Source organism: Mercenaria mercenaria, chromosome 6 (assembly GCF_021730395.1).
Source record: "Mercenaria mercenaria strain notata chromosome 6, MADL_Memer_1, whole genome shotgun sequence".
NCBI classification, from domain to species: Eukaryota; Metazoa; Mollusca; class Bivalvia; order Venerida; family Veneridae; genus Mercenaria; species Mercenaria mercenaria.
This window is the reverse complement of record NC_069366.1, coordinates 49,705,187-49,725,061: the sequence shown is the minus strand read 5'-3', so window position 1 is coordinate 49,725,061 and position 19,875 is coordinate 49,705,187. Positions and strand designations below refer to the sequence as shown.

The 19,875-nt window shown below is 34.0% G+C and overlaps 2 protein-coding genes across 3 annotated transcripts in view; one reads left to right on the top strand and one right to left on the bottom strand.

Annotated features, from left to right (window-relative positions):
• Nucleotides 1-565: 565 nt before the first annotated feature.
• LOC123548945 (respirasome Complex Assembly Factor 1-like) lies at nucleotides 566-10,447 on the bottom strand. The gene is made up of 4 exons (XM_045336607.2): nucleotides 10,191-10,447; nucleotides 4,261-4,364; nucleotides 3,589-3,718; nucleotides 566-2,612 (listed from the first exon to the last, which is right to left on the bottom strand). The coding sequence occupies exons 1-4, from the start codon at nucleotides 10,302-10,304 to the stop codon at nucleotides 2,568-2,570; spliced, it is 393 nt and encodes a 130-aa protein (XP_045192542.2). The 5' UTR covers nucleotides 10,305-10,447; the 3' UTR covers nucleotides 566-2,567.
• Nucleotides 10,448-10,479: 32 nt separating this feature from the next.
• Nucleotides 10,480-19,875, top strand: part of LOC123548943 (pyruvate dehydrogenase phosphatase regulatory subunit, mitochondrial-like) — a 58,156-nt gene continuing 48,760 nt past the window's right edge. For both annotated transcript variants that reach the window (XM_045336606.2, XM_045336604.2), the window contains exon 1: nucleotides 10,480-10,617. The gene's annotated coding sequence lies outside the window, so the exon portion shown is untranslated. The remainder of the gene's footprint in view (nucleotides 10,618-19,875) is intronic.

Genomic DNA, 19,875 nt, shown 5'->3' with positions numbered 1-19,875 from the left:
AGTGTTCCTGGATTCTGTACCAGTACCAACCTGTTCTCCGCAAGTAACTGCCAACTTCCCCACGTGAATCAGAGGTGGAGGACTAATGATTTCAGACACAATGTCGTTTATCAAATAGTCACGGAGAACATACGCCCAACCCGAGGATCGAACTCAAGACCCCTCGATCCGTAGACCGACGCTATACCTACTGAGCTAAGCGGGCGGGTTATTTTTGCTGTAGACAAGGGTCATAATTGCGGTCTGACCACAAACCACTAGGTGCACATCTTTACATGCTGAATAACAATTCTTTGAAGTTTCATGTCTCTAGGTCAAAATCTTTTTGAGATTAGATGAAACAAACTTAGAGGGACTGGTGGACATCTGGATGGACAGACAGACAGATGTATAGACAATGGTAGATCTAAGTGCCCCACTCCCCACACCTCAAAAATTTTGGGGGCACAAATCTTACTTTTGCAGCAAGAGTGATATGGATCAACTTTGTAGACGTTCTATCTACACGAAGTACAAGCCTTTTTTTTATCTTACTCTTGTACACAAATAAGACACAAACAGAGACAAAAATTCACCTTTAATAAATACATGCTGTAAAATATTCTGTACAGCTGTTTGAAACATTTAGCATTTATTACAAATGAAACGAGACACCTTCAATACACATAAAACATTACATGATAGTTTCAGAATTTTTTGACAAAATTTAGACTTTTATTTTACACCTTTCTTTACCTTTAAATTTTGGTATGTATAAAATCTGATATGAATCTAACACTATATGGTTGTTGGAAGTTATAACTATTGGAAAATTTTGTTTGGTCAAACGGCCTAAACCATTACCATCTACCTTGTAAGGAAATATTCCCTTTGGTTATCTTAAAATATTTTGACAATATAAAATGCATGTAAAACAGCCAAAATTAAACAAAAATTCAACAAGAAAATGAGAAAAGTTGCTATATTACAGTAATTTTTAATGTTTTATATTTATCGAATACCAGCTATGTAAAGGACTTAAGACACTTCCACTTTTGGTTAATGTGATAAGAATATTTCTTTACAACAATATTTTCCTCCATATATTTAATGGTAATGAAATGCAGTTGTCATTCTATATTCCATGAATTTTCATCTTGAATTCAGAAATCAAAATATTAAAAAAAATTGTCTTTCAAAAGTTGTCTTCACCTAGCAAAAAACGTCGACTGCCTGTTTGGCATAACAAAAAAGAGGCAATTTTCGGTCATCAACCACTGGTCTAAAGAGTTCATAAAAAATATCTGAATATTGTAATTTAAATATCTCCCAAGAATCTTGGAGGGTGGAGAACTTATACTTGCACAAGTATACATGTAGAATTTAATCATATGGTTTGATGAGTGTCTTAGGTTTGACTGGTCAGACAAGGTACAAAAAAATGTATATATATCGATATAATAAAACTGTACACATACCACAAGTACTTGTAAAACCATTTTACAGTGAAATCATTAACATTTGTGTGTGTGTGTGTGTGTGTAGGTGGGGGGGGAGGGTGTAATTTTTAAGAATTTAATGGCTAAGGCAATCCATGAAATTAAATCAACATAAACATGTAAAAATCCCAGCAAAATTCAAAATCTGCCATCAATGAATTCAGATTCCCATAAAATAGCCGTTTTGGCTTACTTAACCATGAATATTTTGTGCCCACGAAAATAAATGATTTCACTGTATACCTTCATTATATGAACACTTGAATAAATTACTGTACGCTTTCAGGAAACATGTATAAACTTATTTTTACACGTACAGTGACTTCTTGTACATGTGAACCTATACGTTGTTTATCTATAAAGGAAAATTTGTCAGAACAACTCCAAGTACATGAAGAATACATAAATTTCCCTCTTCGCTTTAAATATAGCATTAAACATTTCATCATACAATAGCAATTTTTTTCCTGCAACAAGTGTTCATAAGATTCAATCTCGTCACCTTAGTGCAGTAAGTCAGTAAGTCCTTCTTTAAATCAATGCAGTTATCCACTTTTAGCACTGAGGTGACGATCTGTAGTTAATGCCTCTATGTTGAGGTATTTTTAGCAACAAGAGCCTAAAATTACAGTGTATTAGATCACTTCACAGTATGTATGTACAATATCTTGGTTAATTAAGAACAACTGCCTATATAACTAAAATGGTTTATCCAAATACAAAATGTTACATCAATTTTAATATTGGCAGTTGCTTTCTTCATTTCATAGTTCTGACACTAGTATCACTCACATATTAAAAAGGCAGCTATTTACACAGTGACAGTAGCAGCCTTTATATAAAAAGATTTCTATCATTTTTGACAGAGGCATTTCCCCACAACCATACCCGTTTCTGTCAATTTTCTTAACACTGCGCAACTGCATCTTCTTCAGTCAAGCTATCCCTAGCCACTATGCTATATCCACATCTTACGCTTAATATACTTTTTTTGGCTGGCACCATCATATTTACAAGTACTGAGAAAGTCTGTTTAATGAAGTGAGAATTGCTGTAAAATGTACTAGTTTATTTTTTGTCCATGGTCCACTAGGTTTCTGCATGTAAGGATGAATAAAACAATATCCATAGGACCTGAAAATAGACAACAATCAATAAATCAATCAATAAGACAAACAAACAACCAATAAATCAAACAATCAATCACAGTAACACTGTTTTGTAAAACAATTAAATCAAAATGAACACAAGACCTGCATTTGAAAAACAATACAAACATACATGTACCTCAAACAGTAAACATGACACAGGGAATGTTGACTACTGTGTTGTAAAATAAAATACCTTGCAACATCTAATTGAATACATCTTTTGTAACAAACCACCCTGACTAACATTCAAAGGGATTTACATATGAATAAGTCTGTGGCATGTATCAAAATTCATATTATCATATACCAGTATTATGTAAAGTAAAAACTATACTGCCCAGCAATTAAAATCAAACTGAAAGGAAGGGATTTTCTATTTATTAACTCTGGTGACCCCTAAAAGCAGTCAAGCAAAACCATTTGAACAAATTTGAGAGAGGTCTGCACAAGGATGAGGCTCATCAAGTTTGGTGAAATTCCATCAAATGGTTTAAAGGTTTCTTTTTAATTTTAGCTTTTAATGCCAATAAAAGAGGTCAACTGCACCCATCTGAATATATCTGTCAGATTCTGAGCCAGGTTCTTACACAAATTCTACAAACTGTCATAGACCAAGTCTGATAAAAATCGACCAAGAAATTATTTGAACGTTTTCCCATTTTTAGCTCTGGAGGCTCCTAGCAGGAGAGGAACAAACTTCAGGGAGGACCTTGTCAGGAAGCTACAAACAGACCAAATATGGAGTAAATTGTAATTCTAGCCAATGGCTTCAGATGAGAGGATGTTTAAAGTTAAAATACCGATACCATACGTTCCTGTTGTACTAATAGTTCACCATGAAATTCTGGTTAAGGTGAACTAAGAAAAAAGACTGTCCTGAGTTTGATACACTGACAGAAATCTGAAGGCGTGCTACTGAATTGTCTGATCAACCTTCTGTAACTCTGTCATTCACTTACTAGAAATGATGAAAATGATGTCATTAATCCTTCCTTTAATATTTCTGTTACACCTCCATACTCTTCTTCATCAACTTTTTGGTAACTTGTGAAATATACATATGTGATGATAACATTCACTGCAAAAAATCTGAAAAAAAATGGAAATGTGTTATTGCCCTTTTTTATGTGTAGGAGAAACATTAACTGTACAGTTTAAAATATTTCAAAACATATTTGACTGGCAGGCAAGGAAAAAGTTCCGTCTGTTTTGATTATCTGACTTGACCACATCGTCAAAACATTGCTGTTACCATTAACAATGATAGCTCTACATCTTAGAGATTTGATTAACTATCATATCACAACAGCAGCCTTTAATTGCTGTGTTGTGGTTGAAAAAATTGCCCTATACTTGAACTCAGACTGCATTGTTATAATGTCTAGTCCTTTGAGCTCATGGAGTTCTTTCAACATAGCTGTGGAACAGAATTCCTCCTAAGCCAGTGTTAGTGGGCATGGGGGGGTATTGCATATTTTTATTACCTTTCATAAACAGACTCAGTAAAACAAAGCCTGCTGTTATTCTTTAAATTTCTTTCTTTGCTTGGTTTCTTTTTTATTTTTTAAAGATTTTATTATTTTTACTCTGTAGAGTCTAGATATCGTATAATCATACTAATATATACTTACATAGCCAGACCAAGAATTCCTTTCATCGGAAGCAGGCCCCAGACAATACCCAGAATTACACCAAGAATTTGTCTCATCCAGTAAATCACATCCAAAAACTCGTCCTGAAAGTAGATCACATTCTATCAGTCAATTTTTATTTTGTTGATGCGTCTGTGCTTTCACTGATCAATGTGTCTGTTAAATATCAAAAATGTTAACTGTTGTCACTTAACTTACATGTAAACAAATCTATGGATTCCTGGGTTAACATCATCCTTATTCAATTGAGCAGTTTCATATCAAACTTTCACAGCTGATTCTCTATTTAAATATCAAATTCAATACCATGCAATTGGGTATCTACAATGTATATTATTTCAATATATGAAACACTGACCATAAAATCAAACTTTGCAGTTTAAAAAGTAGACTTCTAAAACAAACTCTTCAGTTTGGAGAACCTGCAAAACTGGCAAGAAGTCTTGCATCAGTGGCAAAGGGAAAGGGACCGAGAATTATCATGTCAAGAATTGATTATCATTCTTGAACAGGATTTGTAGGGTTGAAATGTTGAAAGCTTGACTTGCGAACACCCCCTACAGCTTTGACCTTTTCTTGTTCTAAGCTTTCGGTTGTTAGAAGAATTCAAGAATAGCCTGTGCCAAACCTTTGGCGACTTTCTCAAGCTTCATAGAACTGACGGACAGATTACTTCACCTATGGTCAGACAAAATTATAATTATTGTCTGAATGAAAGAAAATTTGTGTGACAAAATGATTTCATGGCTCATAAAATAGTTATTCCGAAAGTTCTAGTATTATACTAACAGACTTTGACTGGAAGAGCATTTGTTCCATTAAATTTTTTTACCAAGGAAACAACTCTTTTCCAGTTCTGGAATGTACGGTTCTTTTTTTTAAATGCGAGTAAATCAATTTTCACAACATTTGCTTTCTGACCTATTGAATTTACTTACGAAGGCAATTCAACTGTCATTACCCACCGAAATTAAGTTCTGAAAGCTTATTCCAACTGTCAATTTCCCTCTTTGGAAACTTATTTAACTCTAGCATTATTTAATCTATACTTATGTGCTCCATTTAACATGAACAAGTTTTCAGTGTAAAGTACCAAAGAATTAATTACAAGCTATTTATTAATTAATATGCTTGAATATAATCATACAAACTTCTTCTATTCAGTAAAGTTAGTTAATTTAATTTTAAGACTTTTCTATAATGTGGCAAATCTATTTTGCATGACTTTGTGAAAAGTGAACACATAACAAGCATCCAGTGAACAGTGTATCTATTTTATCCAAAGTGGTCACAGCATGTTCACCTTGCTGATATTAGCAGCATGACCCTGAGAAATGTTTGTTGCAAACTATTGTATTCCTTTAAGGTTTGCCCAGACGGTCAGTGTATGGGAACTTTAACCCATCATAGCCAGATCTATGCATACGGCTCAAAATTCCCATTACCATTCGAGCCTCAGCTTCACAGTGACATACAAATACAGGTAAAAGGAGTAACCAATTTTTCACGTCTGGTATGACATGGCCAGAGGTTGAACATCCGACCTCCCACACTCAAAACGGACCCTCTACCATTGAGCAATTGATGATCAGCTTTTTAGACAGAATAGAAGTTATGACTATCAGTCAATTAAGCCAGACTTTAACTACCTCCTGCAAATGGAATTTTACATCCCTGCTAATATCTTTAAATCTTGAACACCAGTTTGCATCATTATACTGGTCTTACAATAACACAGTTGAAAGAATTATTACATGCACTTAATTAAGATATATTTGAAAAGATTTGCCACTGTTCCCAATTGTAACAAATATCACGCTTACTGAAAATGGTCCAGGCTATATCCACATGACGGCTGTGGCAATAATTTTCTTTATCTGCACAACCGACATGCCAATTATTCGTAGTATGGACATACTAATTGTTTTCGTTATTCGCATGATGATCAATTGACCATGCCTGGAAAGTCATGACACTGAATTATTTTTGTTATCCATACAATTAAACATATCGTAAACATATATGTGAAATTTAGTTACACTTTTCTGAAGTTTTTCCCTGCTTATGAGATCCCCATAGCACTGACTTTTTGACAATTTTTAGCATGCACCATTTTGTAAGTTAACAACCTCTTAGTCTTACGGCATGTGACTACCATCCCTATAATTATTATGCTGAATAACTTATGTACCATTTATTGGATTAAAAAGAAACTGTCAGTAAGAACAACTACTATTCAAAATTTAAGGAAAATAATTACTAAAATATGGTTTAATTTCAAGCAGATTTAGTTGCAAAGGTGGAATATTTTAAATTAAAATGCATAAATTATCATTTGTTGTGCTATAAATTGTGTTTATAGATAGGCTAATTGAAGTTTCATTTGAATATCTTAAAAATGAAGATGATATTAATGTAAATTTACAAATTTTCAAAGCCAAAAGGGCATTAAAGGTAAATACATTGCTTGTGAATTAATGACTTGACCATGAGTTTGGTAATTATTTAAAAAAGTAAAACAAGTTTATCCCTTTTGCCTCTTTGTAATACTATTGTACTGCAATGCAAAGTATAAAGTTTGCCAAGCACAAAGGGGCACATGAATTGTCCAAAATGAAGTTGGGAAAGTGTAATTTTGACTTGCTGCTATCACAACTATTGTTTTGTTAAAACCCAAGACACATGTGAAGTTTTCATTACTGCATTAGTTTTGTGATAATAACTTGCATGTAATTTTAACAAAATTATTCTATGACTTAAATGCATATTTTGCTGCAAAAAGTGTCACAGAGTATGGGATTGAACCCGTGAGGTGGTAATTGATCCAAGACATGAAAATAAGTTTTCGAAATTAAGTCTCTTTTAAAATATGAATTACTTCAACCCTGAATTTAACAGAATTTGTTTTAATTATAAAACTATTTAAAGGCAATAAGTCTGAGTATATTTGACTTTTATTAGGATTTTTAATCTTCGTCCTACAGTGAAATTGCAAATCATACGCTTAGTTTGGAGATAAATAACTTGATTAAAACTTTAACAAAATTTACTAAGTCGAAAAGGGGCCTTAATTCGTAGAAATACTTGTCCAAGTAATAGTTTGACCAGATGGTTTATATTGGGTATGTGGATCTAGGAAAAAAGAAAAATAATAGGGTTTCAAAATCTATATGTTTTAGTTTAATAGCTTGGTACTTGGGACGCAGAAATGTTTACAACGTAATCGTTTCTAAAGTCAAACAAGAAATTTGTCAATTTTGGTCAGAGTTATGGACTTGTTCATATCAATAGGTTGATCCCCTTTCGATACATGTGAAGTTTCAAATGCAATTTACTATGGCATTTTTTATAGATAGTAAGCGTGCATGTGAAAACTTTCATCAAAATTTTCTATTGTCCGAGTGTGCGGGTATATTGCTCAAAAATACCATGTCTAGGGGTTAATGGGACTTTACCCTGACCAATGGTCCTAATTGACCTAGAAAAAAAGAAAAATTAATGTCTTCAAAGATACCTTTAATTGTGGCTGATTGTACTGCATAGAAAAAATTTAACAAACTTATAGAGCGACGTCATGCCAGGGTTGTAGAATGACATCAGAGCTGCATTTGATATGAGTCCACGGTATAACCAAATAAATATGAAAAGTGAAGAAATAAATTAAAATTTTAGTATAAAAAATTCATTCACTAATTCAGATATGCACAGTTTAAGTTTTCAGGCATCTTTTGATTTATTTGTTCTGCAGTTGATGAATTAATTTAACTTAATAACGGTATGTAATATTATCATTTGTTGTGGTATACTTGTTGTTTTAATATCTAATTAATATCTTTTGAATATCTTAAACAATGAACATGATATTAATATTTAATTATTCAATAACTAAACGGTATTAAAAGGTAAATTCTATTCATTTTCGCTTTGTGAAATAATGAACATGAACTCTGTAGAGCTTTTGAGCAACCTATTTTAACTAAGAACAGTTAAAACCAATTATACCTTACCCAACTCAATTTGCTAGAACTCATTTACAGCTGGGTCAACCGAGGCAATAGTGATAAAGTGCCTTGCCCAAGGACACATTGCAATGGGAGCAGCCAGGAATCTAGTCCAAATAATAGGACGTTTTGGGAAAGTGTGATAACTTTTTGACTGTTCCTGTCTCCATCACGTCCAAACTTATTCTGCATATTTCTGTTAGGAAATCCCCAATGAAATCCATTGGGAATGTTTTCTGGTACATGTACAAAGTATTTGTAATAATTACATCTCTGATAATGAATTTATGTTGACACTAAAGCATAAACTTGCCTCACTGACATTTTATGAATGTATATTTTGTGTTTTGTTTCTGCAATTAAGTGTCATCAGCAGTCTGCTGTTTATTGAAACCGGTGTCAGGGTAGATATCTCCTCGCACCTGTCACATCATATTTTCGAAGATTTAAGTCTCTTATTTAAAAATATGAATTAAATTCAACCCATCTGAAGTTTCTACATGAATTTTGATTTTTAATTTATTAAACTTTAAAGCAAGTAAGTCTGACCAGTATATTATGACTTTTTTGGATTTTTTAATGTCTTCGTTTTCCTAACAGTAAAATGCAGATACAGGTAAGGCTTAGATGGATGACAACAATAAAATATCAGATTATAAAATAAGTCATCCCGATAAACAAATTAAGTAAGGCTACCAGGAATCGAAACCGGGGCCTTCACATCCGTAGGAAATCGTCTTAGCCCTCTCAACTAGTCAAAATAGTTTGACGTTCAGATTGTTTTATATTTGGGGGTGGGGCAATCTAAGCGTCAAAACTTTGAATGACCAAAATAATGGAGGATAAATCACAACACAGTCATGTAAAGTTATTGGTTTTATTGCTTGCGCATATTGGCATGTAGACACATGGTTTACAAACGTTAATCCTGTACTGTACATACATAGATTTAAATCACCAGAAAATTTGTAATTTTGGATATTATTTGATATTTTGTACATAAATCAATGAGGAATTGAATCCCCTTTCGATACATGTAAGTTTTTTTAAATTTACAAATGGCCAATTTGTGACATAATCGGCATTTAAACTTATAGCATGTAAAGCGTCGGCAGTGATGAAAATTTCATCAGAAATTGCTTCCACTATTTTGGTCTTTCGAGTGTTTGAAGCGAGTGGGGATATTGCCCATACGAAAAAATTATCTCAATATTTCCTAGGATTGCGTCAAATTTGTTGGACTAGTATACCCTCTCGACCAATGCGTCCACAATACACAGTCACTGTACAAAAAAAACAACAGAAACACTATCTAAATATCCGTCTTGCAGATAAGACTACTAACTTGCTCGAACTTTGTGTGAATAAAAAAAAATTATAATTCATAACTTTATCATGACATCACAGTACATTAGGGGTTCTAAATGACCAATCAGAGAGCTGCATTTTCGAGTACCTGCCAGTTTCCACTTGGGTATAACCAAGTATATTTACAATGAACATATAGTGACTTTAGAAATAAATATCACACTATTTTAGCTATCAAATCAAGATTTCTCATTGCACATGCCCCAGATAATGCTACAAACAACAAAACTTTGAAGTTTCATTGAAATATTATATCGATTTAATACCTTTATTTTAGATTAAAGTTTGAGATTTTACGCAGGGAGTCTATGATAAAGTCCGAGTAAAATGTTATCATTACCCAAGTGAAATAAGTATCATTCCGCAATGTTTTGGACATGTTAAAATTATGAATCAGCACAAATGTGGTGCCAAAACTGCGAGACACTTCCGCTGGAAATAAATAGATCTATTTATGCTGGAAGGACCATTATTACCATAAATGAACTGGTTCTCTCGTCATACTGCAAATTCCAAAAGCATATAATGAAGTTTATTCACCTTGTCTGTCCATTTTGCTTCGGACGTAAACGCCCTAGACAGCGTTTCTGAAAAAGTTGGTGGTGGTGGGTCGCCACCCTTTTCTTGATTTCGTTTCCTTACTGCATTAGACATGATTTAATTTGGTTTCGTTTATTGGCGTATAAATGAATTTTCTTTAACTGATTTTCAACGTAAAAATGTGTGCAAACGTTAAAAAATGTAATAAAATATGAACACGATGACAGTTGCTGGAAACCGGATAATGCTGAAAGATATCCGAATGACAACCAAAATTATTTTTCTTCCTGAAGAGCTCAGGAGATGCTGCAGATTTAAATCAGTCCTTATTCTATGAAATGAGTGCCATTTGCAATCTGTTACACATTAAAATCATCAATTTTTAAGCCCTGAAGAACATGTGATGTTAGAATTAGTCATATAATAGGTTTGTATGTAGTTGTTTTTACTATCTTTTCGGATAACTATTTTCGGATAATTGACTTTCCCTCTATGTATACTGGGTATACCAATTACTGTGAGTCTTATATTCAGTGTACTCTATTTATAACAAAACGGATGTATGAAAGGATAAATTTTGTTCTGTTTAATTAATTTATATTTTAGCTTTAGACTTTTGGCAAAAAAATCATCAAAACACCAGGTAAAAGTTCCACTATTGTCATTTAAAGAACAGAGGTGGGCAATTTTAGCATTTTCTGGCATATACCTATTACCGTGAATTTCAACTTTCAATCTAAAGAAGTTGTTAAATTGATCTAAGACAAAGAAAGCAGTTCTATTTTACAATAGGCCAAACTAAATATGAAACAGATATGGCAGAAAAAAGCAACTTCATTGAAAAAATTGCGGAGAAAAATTGCAAAGTTTAACTATAATGACCAGTCAATTAGCTAAATTCCTTATTTTCTGGGATCATTGTGAAATAAAGAGAAAGACACTCCAATTTTCAAAAATAGTTTTGCTAAAAATCTAAGCACATTGAGCATGAATAATGAGAGAAAAAATATAAAGCACTTTTCATGTTAAGTGTCAAAATGGGACATTCGCGGTAATATGTATATCCCGGTAATTGGTATACCCAGTATATACAGAAAATCTGTACAGTTCTGATTTAACCCAGTGAATAGTTGTGCCAATAGACACTTGTATTTCAATTGCTGCAAACTTAATTCCCGTCTCAGCAAGAGGTCATGTCAGATCTTGTCCGGCCTATAACTTTGACATTCGTTGAGGAATCTTAATTCTAAATGTAGTAACTTGTTTCAGGTTTCCAAAGCTAAATCATCATTTCTAGCTCATATCTGATTTTTGAAAAAAAATGATGAGTTATTAATATTGTCATCACACCTCACTTGATCAGCATTGGTATTGCCTGGTTAAGTTTTATGTTTAGGTCAACTTTTTCCTAAGCAGTGCATCAAAGCTATTGCTTTAAAACTTGCAACACTTGTTCACCATCAATAGTTGTCTCTGTACAGTAAGAAACATAACTTCATTTTGGTTTTTGCAAGAATTATGGCCCCTTTTGGACTTACACAATATCAGATTTCTTGGTTAAGTTTTATGCTTAATTTTGGTCAAGTTTTCTCCTAAACTGTCAAAGCTATTGCTTTGAAACTTGCAACACTTGTTCACCATCAATAGCTGACTCTGTACAGCAAGAAACATTATAACCACATCCTGCTTTTTGCAAGAATTATTGCCTCTTTTAGACTTAGAAAATCAGATTTCTTTGTTGTTTAGGTCAGCTTTTCTCCTAACTATCAAAGCTATTGCTTTAGAACTTGCAACACTTGTTCACCATCAAAAGCTGACTCTGTACAGCAAGAAACATAACTCCATCCTGCTTTTTGCAAGAATTATGTCCCCTTTTGGACTTAGAAAATATCAGATTTCTTGGTTAAGTTTTGGGTTTAGGTCAACTTTTCCCAGTATAACTGTCAAAGCTATTGCTTTAAAACTTGGAGCAGTTATTTGCCATTAAAGCTGACTCTGCACAGCAAGTACAGTAACTCTACCTTGCTTTTTGCAAGAATTATTGCCCCTTTTGGACTTAGAAAATCATGGGTAGGACAAAATTTCTATTATACAGAGACAAAAAAATCAGATGAGTGTCTGCACACTGCGGAAAATGGTTCCGTATACGGGAGTGTACGCATTCCCTATACTCCTAATATACAGGCGTATACGGAAACATTTTTCCCGTATATGGAACATTCCATATACGGGAATCCCGTATTCTTTAATTGAACATTCATGTTTTTCTCACTTGGATCCGTTCATTCATACTTAGCATAAATACGTTTCAACAGTTTATGTCAGTATTCAAAGTTAGGGATTGTCAAGGTCCAAAAGTATGTTTAAGGCATAGGTTTTGATCATACTTTCAGGAAAGATACCTTTTATATTATATTTGTATATTAGACATATACGGGACCGTATACTCCCATATATGCACATATTTTTCGCAGTGGCACCCACTTAGGTGGTGCTTTTATTTTGATTTGTTCCCTTTAAAAGACCTGGTACATAAGAGTATACATGTTGTCATTAAATGAAAATTGTGAAGGCCAACTTAGATAATTTATCTAAATTTCTAATGTTCAAACATTTTTAGCGAAACTTTTCGAAGAAAAAGTAGAGCTATTGCACTTGCCCCAGCGTCTGCGTCGCTATTGGTTGAAGTTCTTGATAAAGTCAAATATGTCTGTTACGATCAAAGCTTTTGACTTGAAACTTAAAATAGTTATTTACTATCGAAGTCTACACCAGGAGAAACAATCCCCATAGCTCTGATTTGAATTTTGACAGAATTCTGCCCCTTTTTAACTTGGAATCTTTTGGTTAAAAGTTTATAGTTTTTTACTGGCAAAGCTCTAATTCATTTAAAATTGTCAGTCAGCTAACTTTAATCCTCATATTATGCATATTTGATCAAGCAGCAAGAAGTTTTAACCCTTATCCTGCTATATTTCTATGAACTAGTCCATATTTCAATTTGGACAGAACCATTAACTGTTAAAAGGGGTGCTTACCTAAAAGATACTGACTGAATAGCGAACAGTGCCGATCTTGATCAGACTGCGCAGATGTGCAGGCTGATCATGATCTACACAGGTTGCAAAGGCAGATTCAGTCATGTCCTGCATGACAGGGTTAAACAAAACTGAAAGAAATCTGTGCAACATGCATACTGAGAAGTTAAATACAAACTTAGAATGATGTAAGGGAACTCTCTGAATGGGGAATAATTCTACTTTTGAGTAACTGAACTTAAATTAATTTGATTGGAGCATACATAAAATTCAGAAATTTGACCTATCATTGATAATTTTTTCAAAATTGAAATATGATCTGGACCCAGTTGTTTTAACAGGCGATTAAGCTGACAGTTGATTAACTTTTATGGTTATATTTCAACATTTTAGAAGACTTAGAAAAGCAAAATGATGAGTTAAGGATTATGAGCGCTTAAATGTCTTTACAGTAAAATCAAAACATCATACTAGTGTTTCCCACAAAGAAAAATATTTTGAATAAAAATTTAACCGGTACATATAGGATATCGACCGAGTACGAGGTCTTTCTCTGTAGGAAAGACTTGGGCACGGGCTTCTTGTCAACACCGAGAGGGCGAAGCGCTCAAGGTGTTTTGAGAAGCCCATGCACAGGTCTTTCCTACAGAGAAAGGCCGATGTACTAGGTCAATATCCAACTTAATACAGTCATTCCTTCTCAAAATGCCAAGCGGTTACGATTCTGGCGAAATTTTATCGCAGGCATTAAGTCTATATAAATTAACTTGAAGACATATTATTAAAGGTTTTCCTGACACAGAAAACATACAGGTTAGGAAATAATGTTACTTTTAGAAAATTACGTTTATTTGTAGAACTTACGGCGTGATAATTATTCTCGTACTTCAGTTTATATAGGTGTAGGAAGTGGTAAAAGTATACATATAAGGCCGGTAAGGTATGTTACCCAATCAAATATAACCTGAAAGGTTTATACAGGGTAATAATCGCCTGCCTACCAAAACAGTATTTTGATATCTGTAGACAATTTGAAACCTGTCAGTATAACAGCCAGTGCTCTACTATTCGAATTGTTGTCCCAGAAGCAGGAATATTGTCCTAAATGTTAAAATATCTATAGATTTTCAATCCAGTATCAGCATTACTTTTGGAGATATTTTTGAATAGTCGAGCTAAAAATTACTTTCATTTTTGTAGAGGAAACTATGCACATTTTGGTCACAAAACACCAAAAGACTTTGCCGAAACTGTTTTAAAAAACCTTTACTGTAGGCATTCATGAAGAAACTTGATATAATTTGACTATGGTCCTGAGTATAACTAGAAAACTATATAAAAGGTTGACTTGATACTTCACACATAAAAAACATTAAAAATGTGGAGTGACAAGGCTGACATTTTTAGCTCGACTATTCGAAGAATAGGGGAGCTATCCTACTTGCCCCGGCGTCGGCGTGAGCGTCACACAAATGTTAAAGTTTGCGTACCACCCCAAATATTTTCAAAGTCCATTGAGATATTGCTTTCATATTTTGCATACTTGTTTACCATCATGACCCCAGTCTGTAAAAAGGAGGAGGCAACTCTATCAAGCCTTTTGACTGAATTATGGCCCCTTTTTGACTTAGAGTAAATGTTAAAGTTTGCGTACCATCCCAAATATTTTCAAAGTCCATTGACATATTGCTTTCATATTTTGCATACTTGTTTACCATCATGACCCCAGTCTGTAAAAAGGAGGAGGTAACTCTATCAAACATTTTGACTGACTTATGGCCTCTTTTCGACTTAGACTAAATGTTAAAGTTTGCTTACCACCCCAAATATTTTCAAAATTGCTTTCATATTTTTCATACTTGTTTATCATCATGACCCCAGTCTGTAAAAAGGAGGAGGCAACTCTATCAAGCATTTTGACTGAATTATGGCCCCTTTTCGACTTAGAATAAATGTTAAAGTTTGCGTACCACCCCAATTATTTTCAAAGTCCATTGAGATATTGCTTTCATATTTTGCATACTTGCTTACCATCATGACCCCAGTCTGTAAAAAGGAGGAGGTAACTCTATCAAGCATTTTGACTGAATTATGGCCCCTTTTTGACTTAGAATATGCTTATTGTAATGTTAAAGTTTTACTTATTGCTTATATTATATTTCAAGCACTGAGAATACTCGAGCGCGCTGTCCACTGACAGCTCTTGTTTAAAGATATATCCCTAAATGTTTAAAAATTGTATGGAGCATTACTTGTGCAGTATAAGAGATGCTCATAATTATAAAACACTTCGTGAGCAAGACAAAAGGCACAAACTGGAACCATCCCTTGCCTATATTATTAAAATCTGTGTTGCTTAATATTCAATTTTCCAAATCTATTCAAATGAAAATAATCACAGTTTTGAGTGGAATATGCTGAAAAATGGTGAATTGTAAAACGTTTTTGTCTGCCTCAGTGGTAGAGCAGTTATTCTCTGTGTCTCCACTTATTATTTTGATTTCACATACATATTTTTTCCTCTAATCTTTTACGGCTTTATGTGGAAAGTAGAGTTTTTTCTTCCCTTAATTGTTAATCATGCATACATGTAAAGTGCATTTACTAACAAGAAAGGTTGATAGAATTATGCACGTTTTTCTTGAAAATCTTTTTTTTCACCACTGACTGTTTTTAGCTCATCTAATTTTAGAAAAAAAAATGGTGAGCTATTGTCATCACTTTATCAGCCTTGGCGTCTGCGCCAGCGTCACCTGGGTTTAGTCTAGGTCATCTTTTCTCCTAAACTATCAAAGCTATTGCTTTAAAACTTGCAACACTTGTTCACCATCTAAAGCTGACTCTGTACAGCAAGAAACATAATGCATCCTGCTTTTTGCAAGAATTATGGTCCCTTTTGGACTTAGAAAATATCAGATTTCTTGGTTAAAAACTTTTGCGTTTAGGTCAACTTTTCTCCTTTATGGTCAAAGCTATTGCTTCGAAACTTGGAGCAGTTTTTCGCCATTAAAAGCAAAGCTGACACTGTACAGCAAGTACCGTAACTCTGCATTGCTTTTTTCAAGAATTATGACCCCTTTTGGACTTAGAAAATCATGGGTAGGTCAATATTTCTATTACACAGAGACAAAAAATCAGATGAGTGTCTGCACCCACAAGGCGGTGCTCTTGTATTAGGTAATCATGATCGATCATGATAAAATCACTTAATATGCTATTTCATCACTTTTTTCATGTGCTCATGGCTGGGTCAGAACAGCTAGACCTCTGCACAAGACTTCTTTTGTTCAAAGAGGTCTTTCAGAATATCTTGTCCTTTTTAAAGCAGATAGGCATTAAAAATATCATAAAATCTGAAATCACATATTTTTCTTTACACATTTTGCAATATTGTTGTTTGTCACTAATATTTTAACCCTTTATATATGTTTTTGCATAAATGTTTTTAAATGTGCTTTACAATTTACTTTACATTTTATATGTTTATACATTTTTACATAATTGTTTTTTAGAGATGCTTTACAATATACGTTTTCAAAGCGCTTGTTTTCGGCGATATATGGCCTATTTGTGTCGGTTCGCCGTAAAATCTAACTCACTCACTCACCCTTTCTAACAAAGGAAGAGGTATGTAAATGTAGTTAGATTGACAGCCTGTTAAAGTTTCGAACAACTGGGCCCAGACTGCTACATTTGTACCATGAAATTAAACCATCTTTTTAAAAGCTTATTATCATATTACAAAAATGTATTTGAAAGTAAGTCAAGCATACGTTTTATTGCATTTAGTTAAAATTATTATCCCTTTTCCACTTAGAAAATTTCCTTTCAGGCTTTCGTTCAGGTTTGTATGAAAGCTTTTAATGATGTATACTATTGCATAAAATGATTTTGGGCCAGTATAATTTTAAGCAATGTAAGATTTAAAACAAGAAGAACAGTTGTATGAGGATAAACTGTGTATTTGTCAGAAAAAAGTGTTGAAGCTCTTAGCTTGTGGAAATATTATTTTGTTAGCCGGTTTTACTGTGTCAACATTTTTCTTAAACATCTGCTTTTCTGAAACTACTGCTTAGAATTAACCAAATTTTGTCAGTATAATCCTGGCATGGACCTCTATCAAGTTTGTTTAAATGGTTAACCTTGACCTTTTTAGGGGCTGCCAGAGTTAAAACTGAGAAAAACCTTTAAATGACTTCTTCTCGTGAACCAGTTGATGGATCTTCATCAGACTTGGTCAGTAGCATCATTATAAGGTCCCGTCACAATTCTGTTCAAATTGGGGCAACTGGCCTCTTTCAGGGGCCTCTAGAGCTAAAAATAGAAATACCTTTAAACAACTTTTTCTCTTGAATTGCTTGGTGGAGCTTCATTAAACTTGGTCAGTAGCATTGTTATAAGGTCCTCACCCAATTCTGTTCAAATAGGGGTATATGGCCGCTTCTTAGGGGCTGAATGTGCATAACATGGAAATACCTTTAAACAACTTCTAGTCATGAACTGCTAGATGGATCATCATCAAACTTGGTCTGTGGCATCATTTTAAGGTCCTCTCCCAATTTTGTTCATATGGAGGCACTAATGGCCCCTTTAAGGGCCACTAGAGCTACTGCTTGATGGGACTTCATCAAACTTGATCTGAAGCATCATTTCAAATGGAGGCACTTGGCCCCTTTTAGGCGCCTCTAGAGCTAAAAATAGAAATAGCTTTAAACAACTTCTTTTCATGGACCAGTGGATGGATCTTCATCAAACTTAGTCTGTAGCATCATTATAAGGTCCTCTCCAATTTAATTTGTTCAAATGGAGGCGCTTTTGCCCCTTTAAGGAGCCACTAGAGCAAAATACCTTTAAACAAATTCTTCTCATGAACTGCTTGATGGACTTTCATCAAACATTGTCTGTAGCATCATTATAAGGCTTATGCCAAATGTATTCAACTGGAGGCACTTGGTCCCTTTTAGGGGACACCATAGTCAGAAATAGAAAATTATTTAAACAACTTCTTATCATCTGAATTGTTTTAATGTTTATGCATTTATGGGTTGTCACAGCAAAATATAGAAAAAATAACTTTTATTTTAATGAACTGTTCACAAAACTTGGTCAGCAGCAAGGTCGTACGGTCAGGTGAGCACCTTGCTTTTGTTTTAGTAGTCATCAAGCAGGGCAATGTTAAGAAGTGTTTTATTAGCATTATTTTGTAACTTAAGTATTCTATGAAAGACAAGCAATTCAGTATAAATCTATGTATGAGCTTCCTGATTGGGAAGTTAAGTTCCCAATTTGGAAAATTTTGAAACTAAGTAAGTTCAATGTCAAATAAAAGTTGTTATAGGATGTTTTAAAAAAAATTGATACATTTCTAAAGTTTACACCCAGTGATTGACTTCCTGAATGTACTGTACATGCATTCAGTATTAAATTCAGTGCAATCCTTACATGAGATTCCCTGGCAAGAATGGTGGACATAACACTACAGTACAATTGGTAGCATGACCAAGTCGTGCAATAATAAGCATGTCTGCTGTAGAAGAAGCAAACTGGAACAAAATTGACATTTAATTAGTACCGAAGGCCTCCAGTTCATCAAATTTATGAAAGAGGTCGAGAAGCACTTGTTTCATATTGTTATTGTTATGTAACATGATCAAAGAGCTGGGAACAGTGTGTAGTATTGGGGAAAGAAACTTAACTTCTCTGAGGTAGTTTAGACAATCCTGTGTCCAGATATTGTTCTCTTGTCCCGCTTTCACGAAGAGGGATGGTACTGGTGGAACTGAAGTACCCTTGAAGGAGAGAGATGAATAGGATTATGGAAGAAACGCGGCCAAGTGCAAAAACCTTGGAAAGGTGTATAGGGACAATGCATGATTAGAGTTCCCAGCGATGGTTACCTGTAGATATTTTTCTGCACGGTCAGTGTGAAAAATGTTGACAGCCCTAGGCAATAAAGGAAAAAGAAAAATACAGTCCAAACTATCAGTACTAAAGCTCAAAGAGTATTCAGATAGCTTTAATTAACAAAGACTATGGACTTTGATATGGCTGATGACATTCATTTGTCTTTTTATACTTGAAACAGTCTGGAAAAGTTCTAGATTATGATAACAATTATATTATTGTTTATCTACAGGTGGACTGTGTGGGATGAGATGAAATTTTTCGTCAAAATTTTGTTGAAATTATATTCTTTTTCTACAGTTTAGCTACCAAGGAATTATTTAGTGTACTGTTGTAAAGTGGTATTTTCTGGTATAAGGCAGATATAGCTTGTTATCACCAGTGATATGACATCACAGTAGTCTTGTTTTTGAACTACCGCATGTGGATAACTATATAATATATGTTAAATACAGTCTATCTGTACAATTGTCATAGCTGTCAAGGCTCTACTGTCAAAGGCCATGAGTGTGAACTGGGTTTGAAGGGGCGGTTGCCCCTCATGGGGTGTCTAGGGGCAAAGCCCCCTAGAAGCCAGGGACGACCTCACATGGAAAATTTAGTTTTTTGTTCAACACAAAAAAGACCTGGTTTTGAATCGTCTCCCTCCATGTTAACTTTTTATGACGTTTATTCATGCAGTAGTTTAGTCATTCCTTGATTTTATTTCATGTATTCATTTGTTCATTTATCTGTTATAAATG

Excerpts from the sequence above, each read along its gene's own strand:
- LOC123548945 (XM_045336607.2), bottom strand. The coding sequence starts at position 10,304 with ATGTCTAATGCAGTAAGGAAACGAAATCAAGAAAAGGGTGGCGACCCA. Across the intron at positions 3,719-4,260 it reads GGAATTCTTGGTCTGGCTAT|ATTTTTTGCAGTGAATGTTA; the intron begins GTAAGTATATAT and ends ATTTTTTTTCAG. Across the intron at positions 2,613-3,588 it reads CATCATTTTCATCATTTCTA|GTCCTATGGATATTGTTTTA; the intron begins GTAAGTGAATGA and ends GTCTATTTTCAG.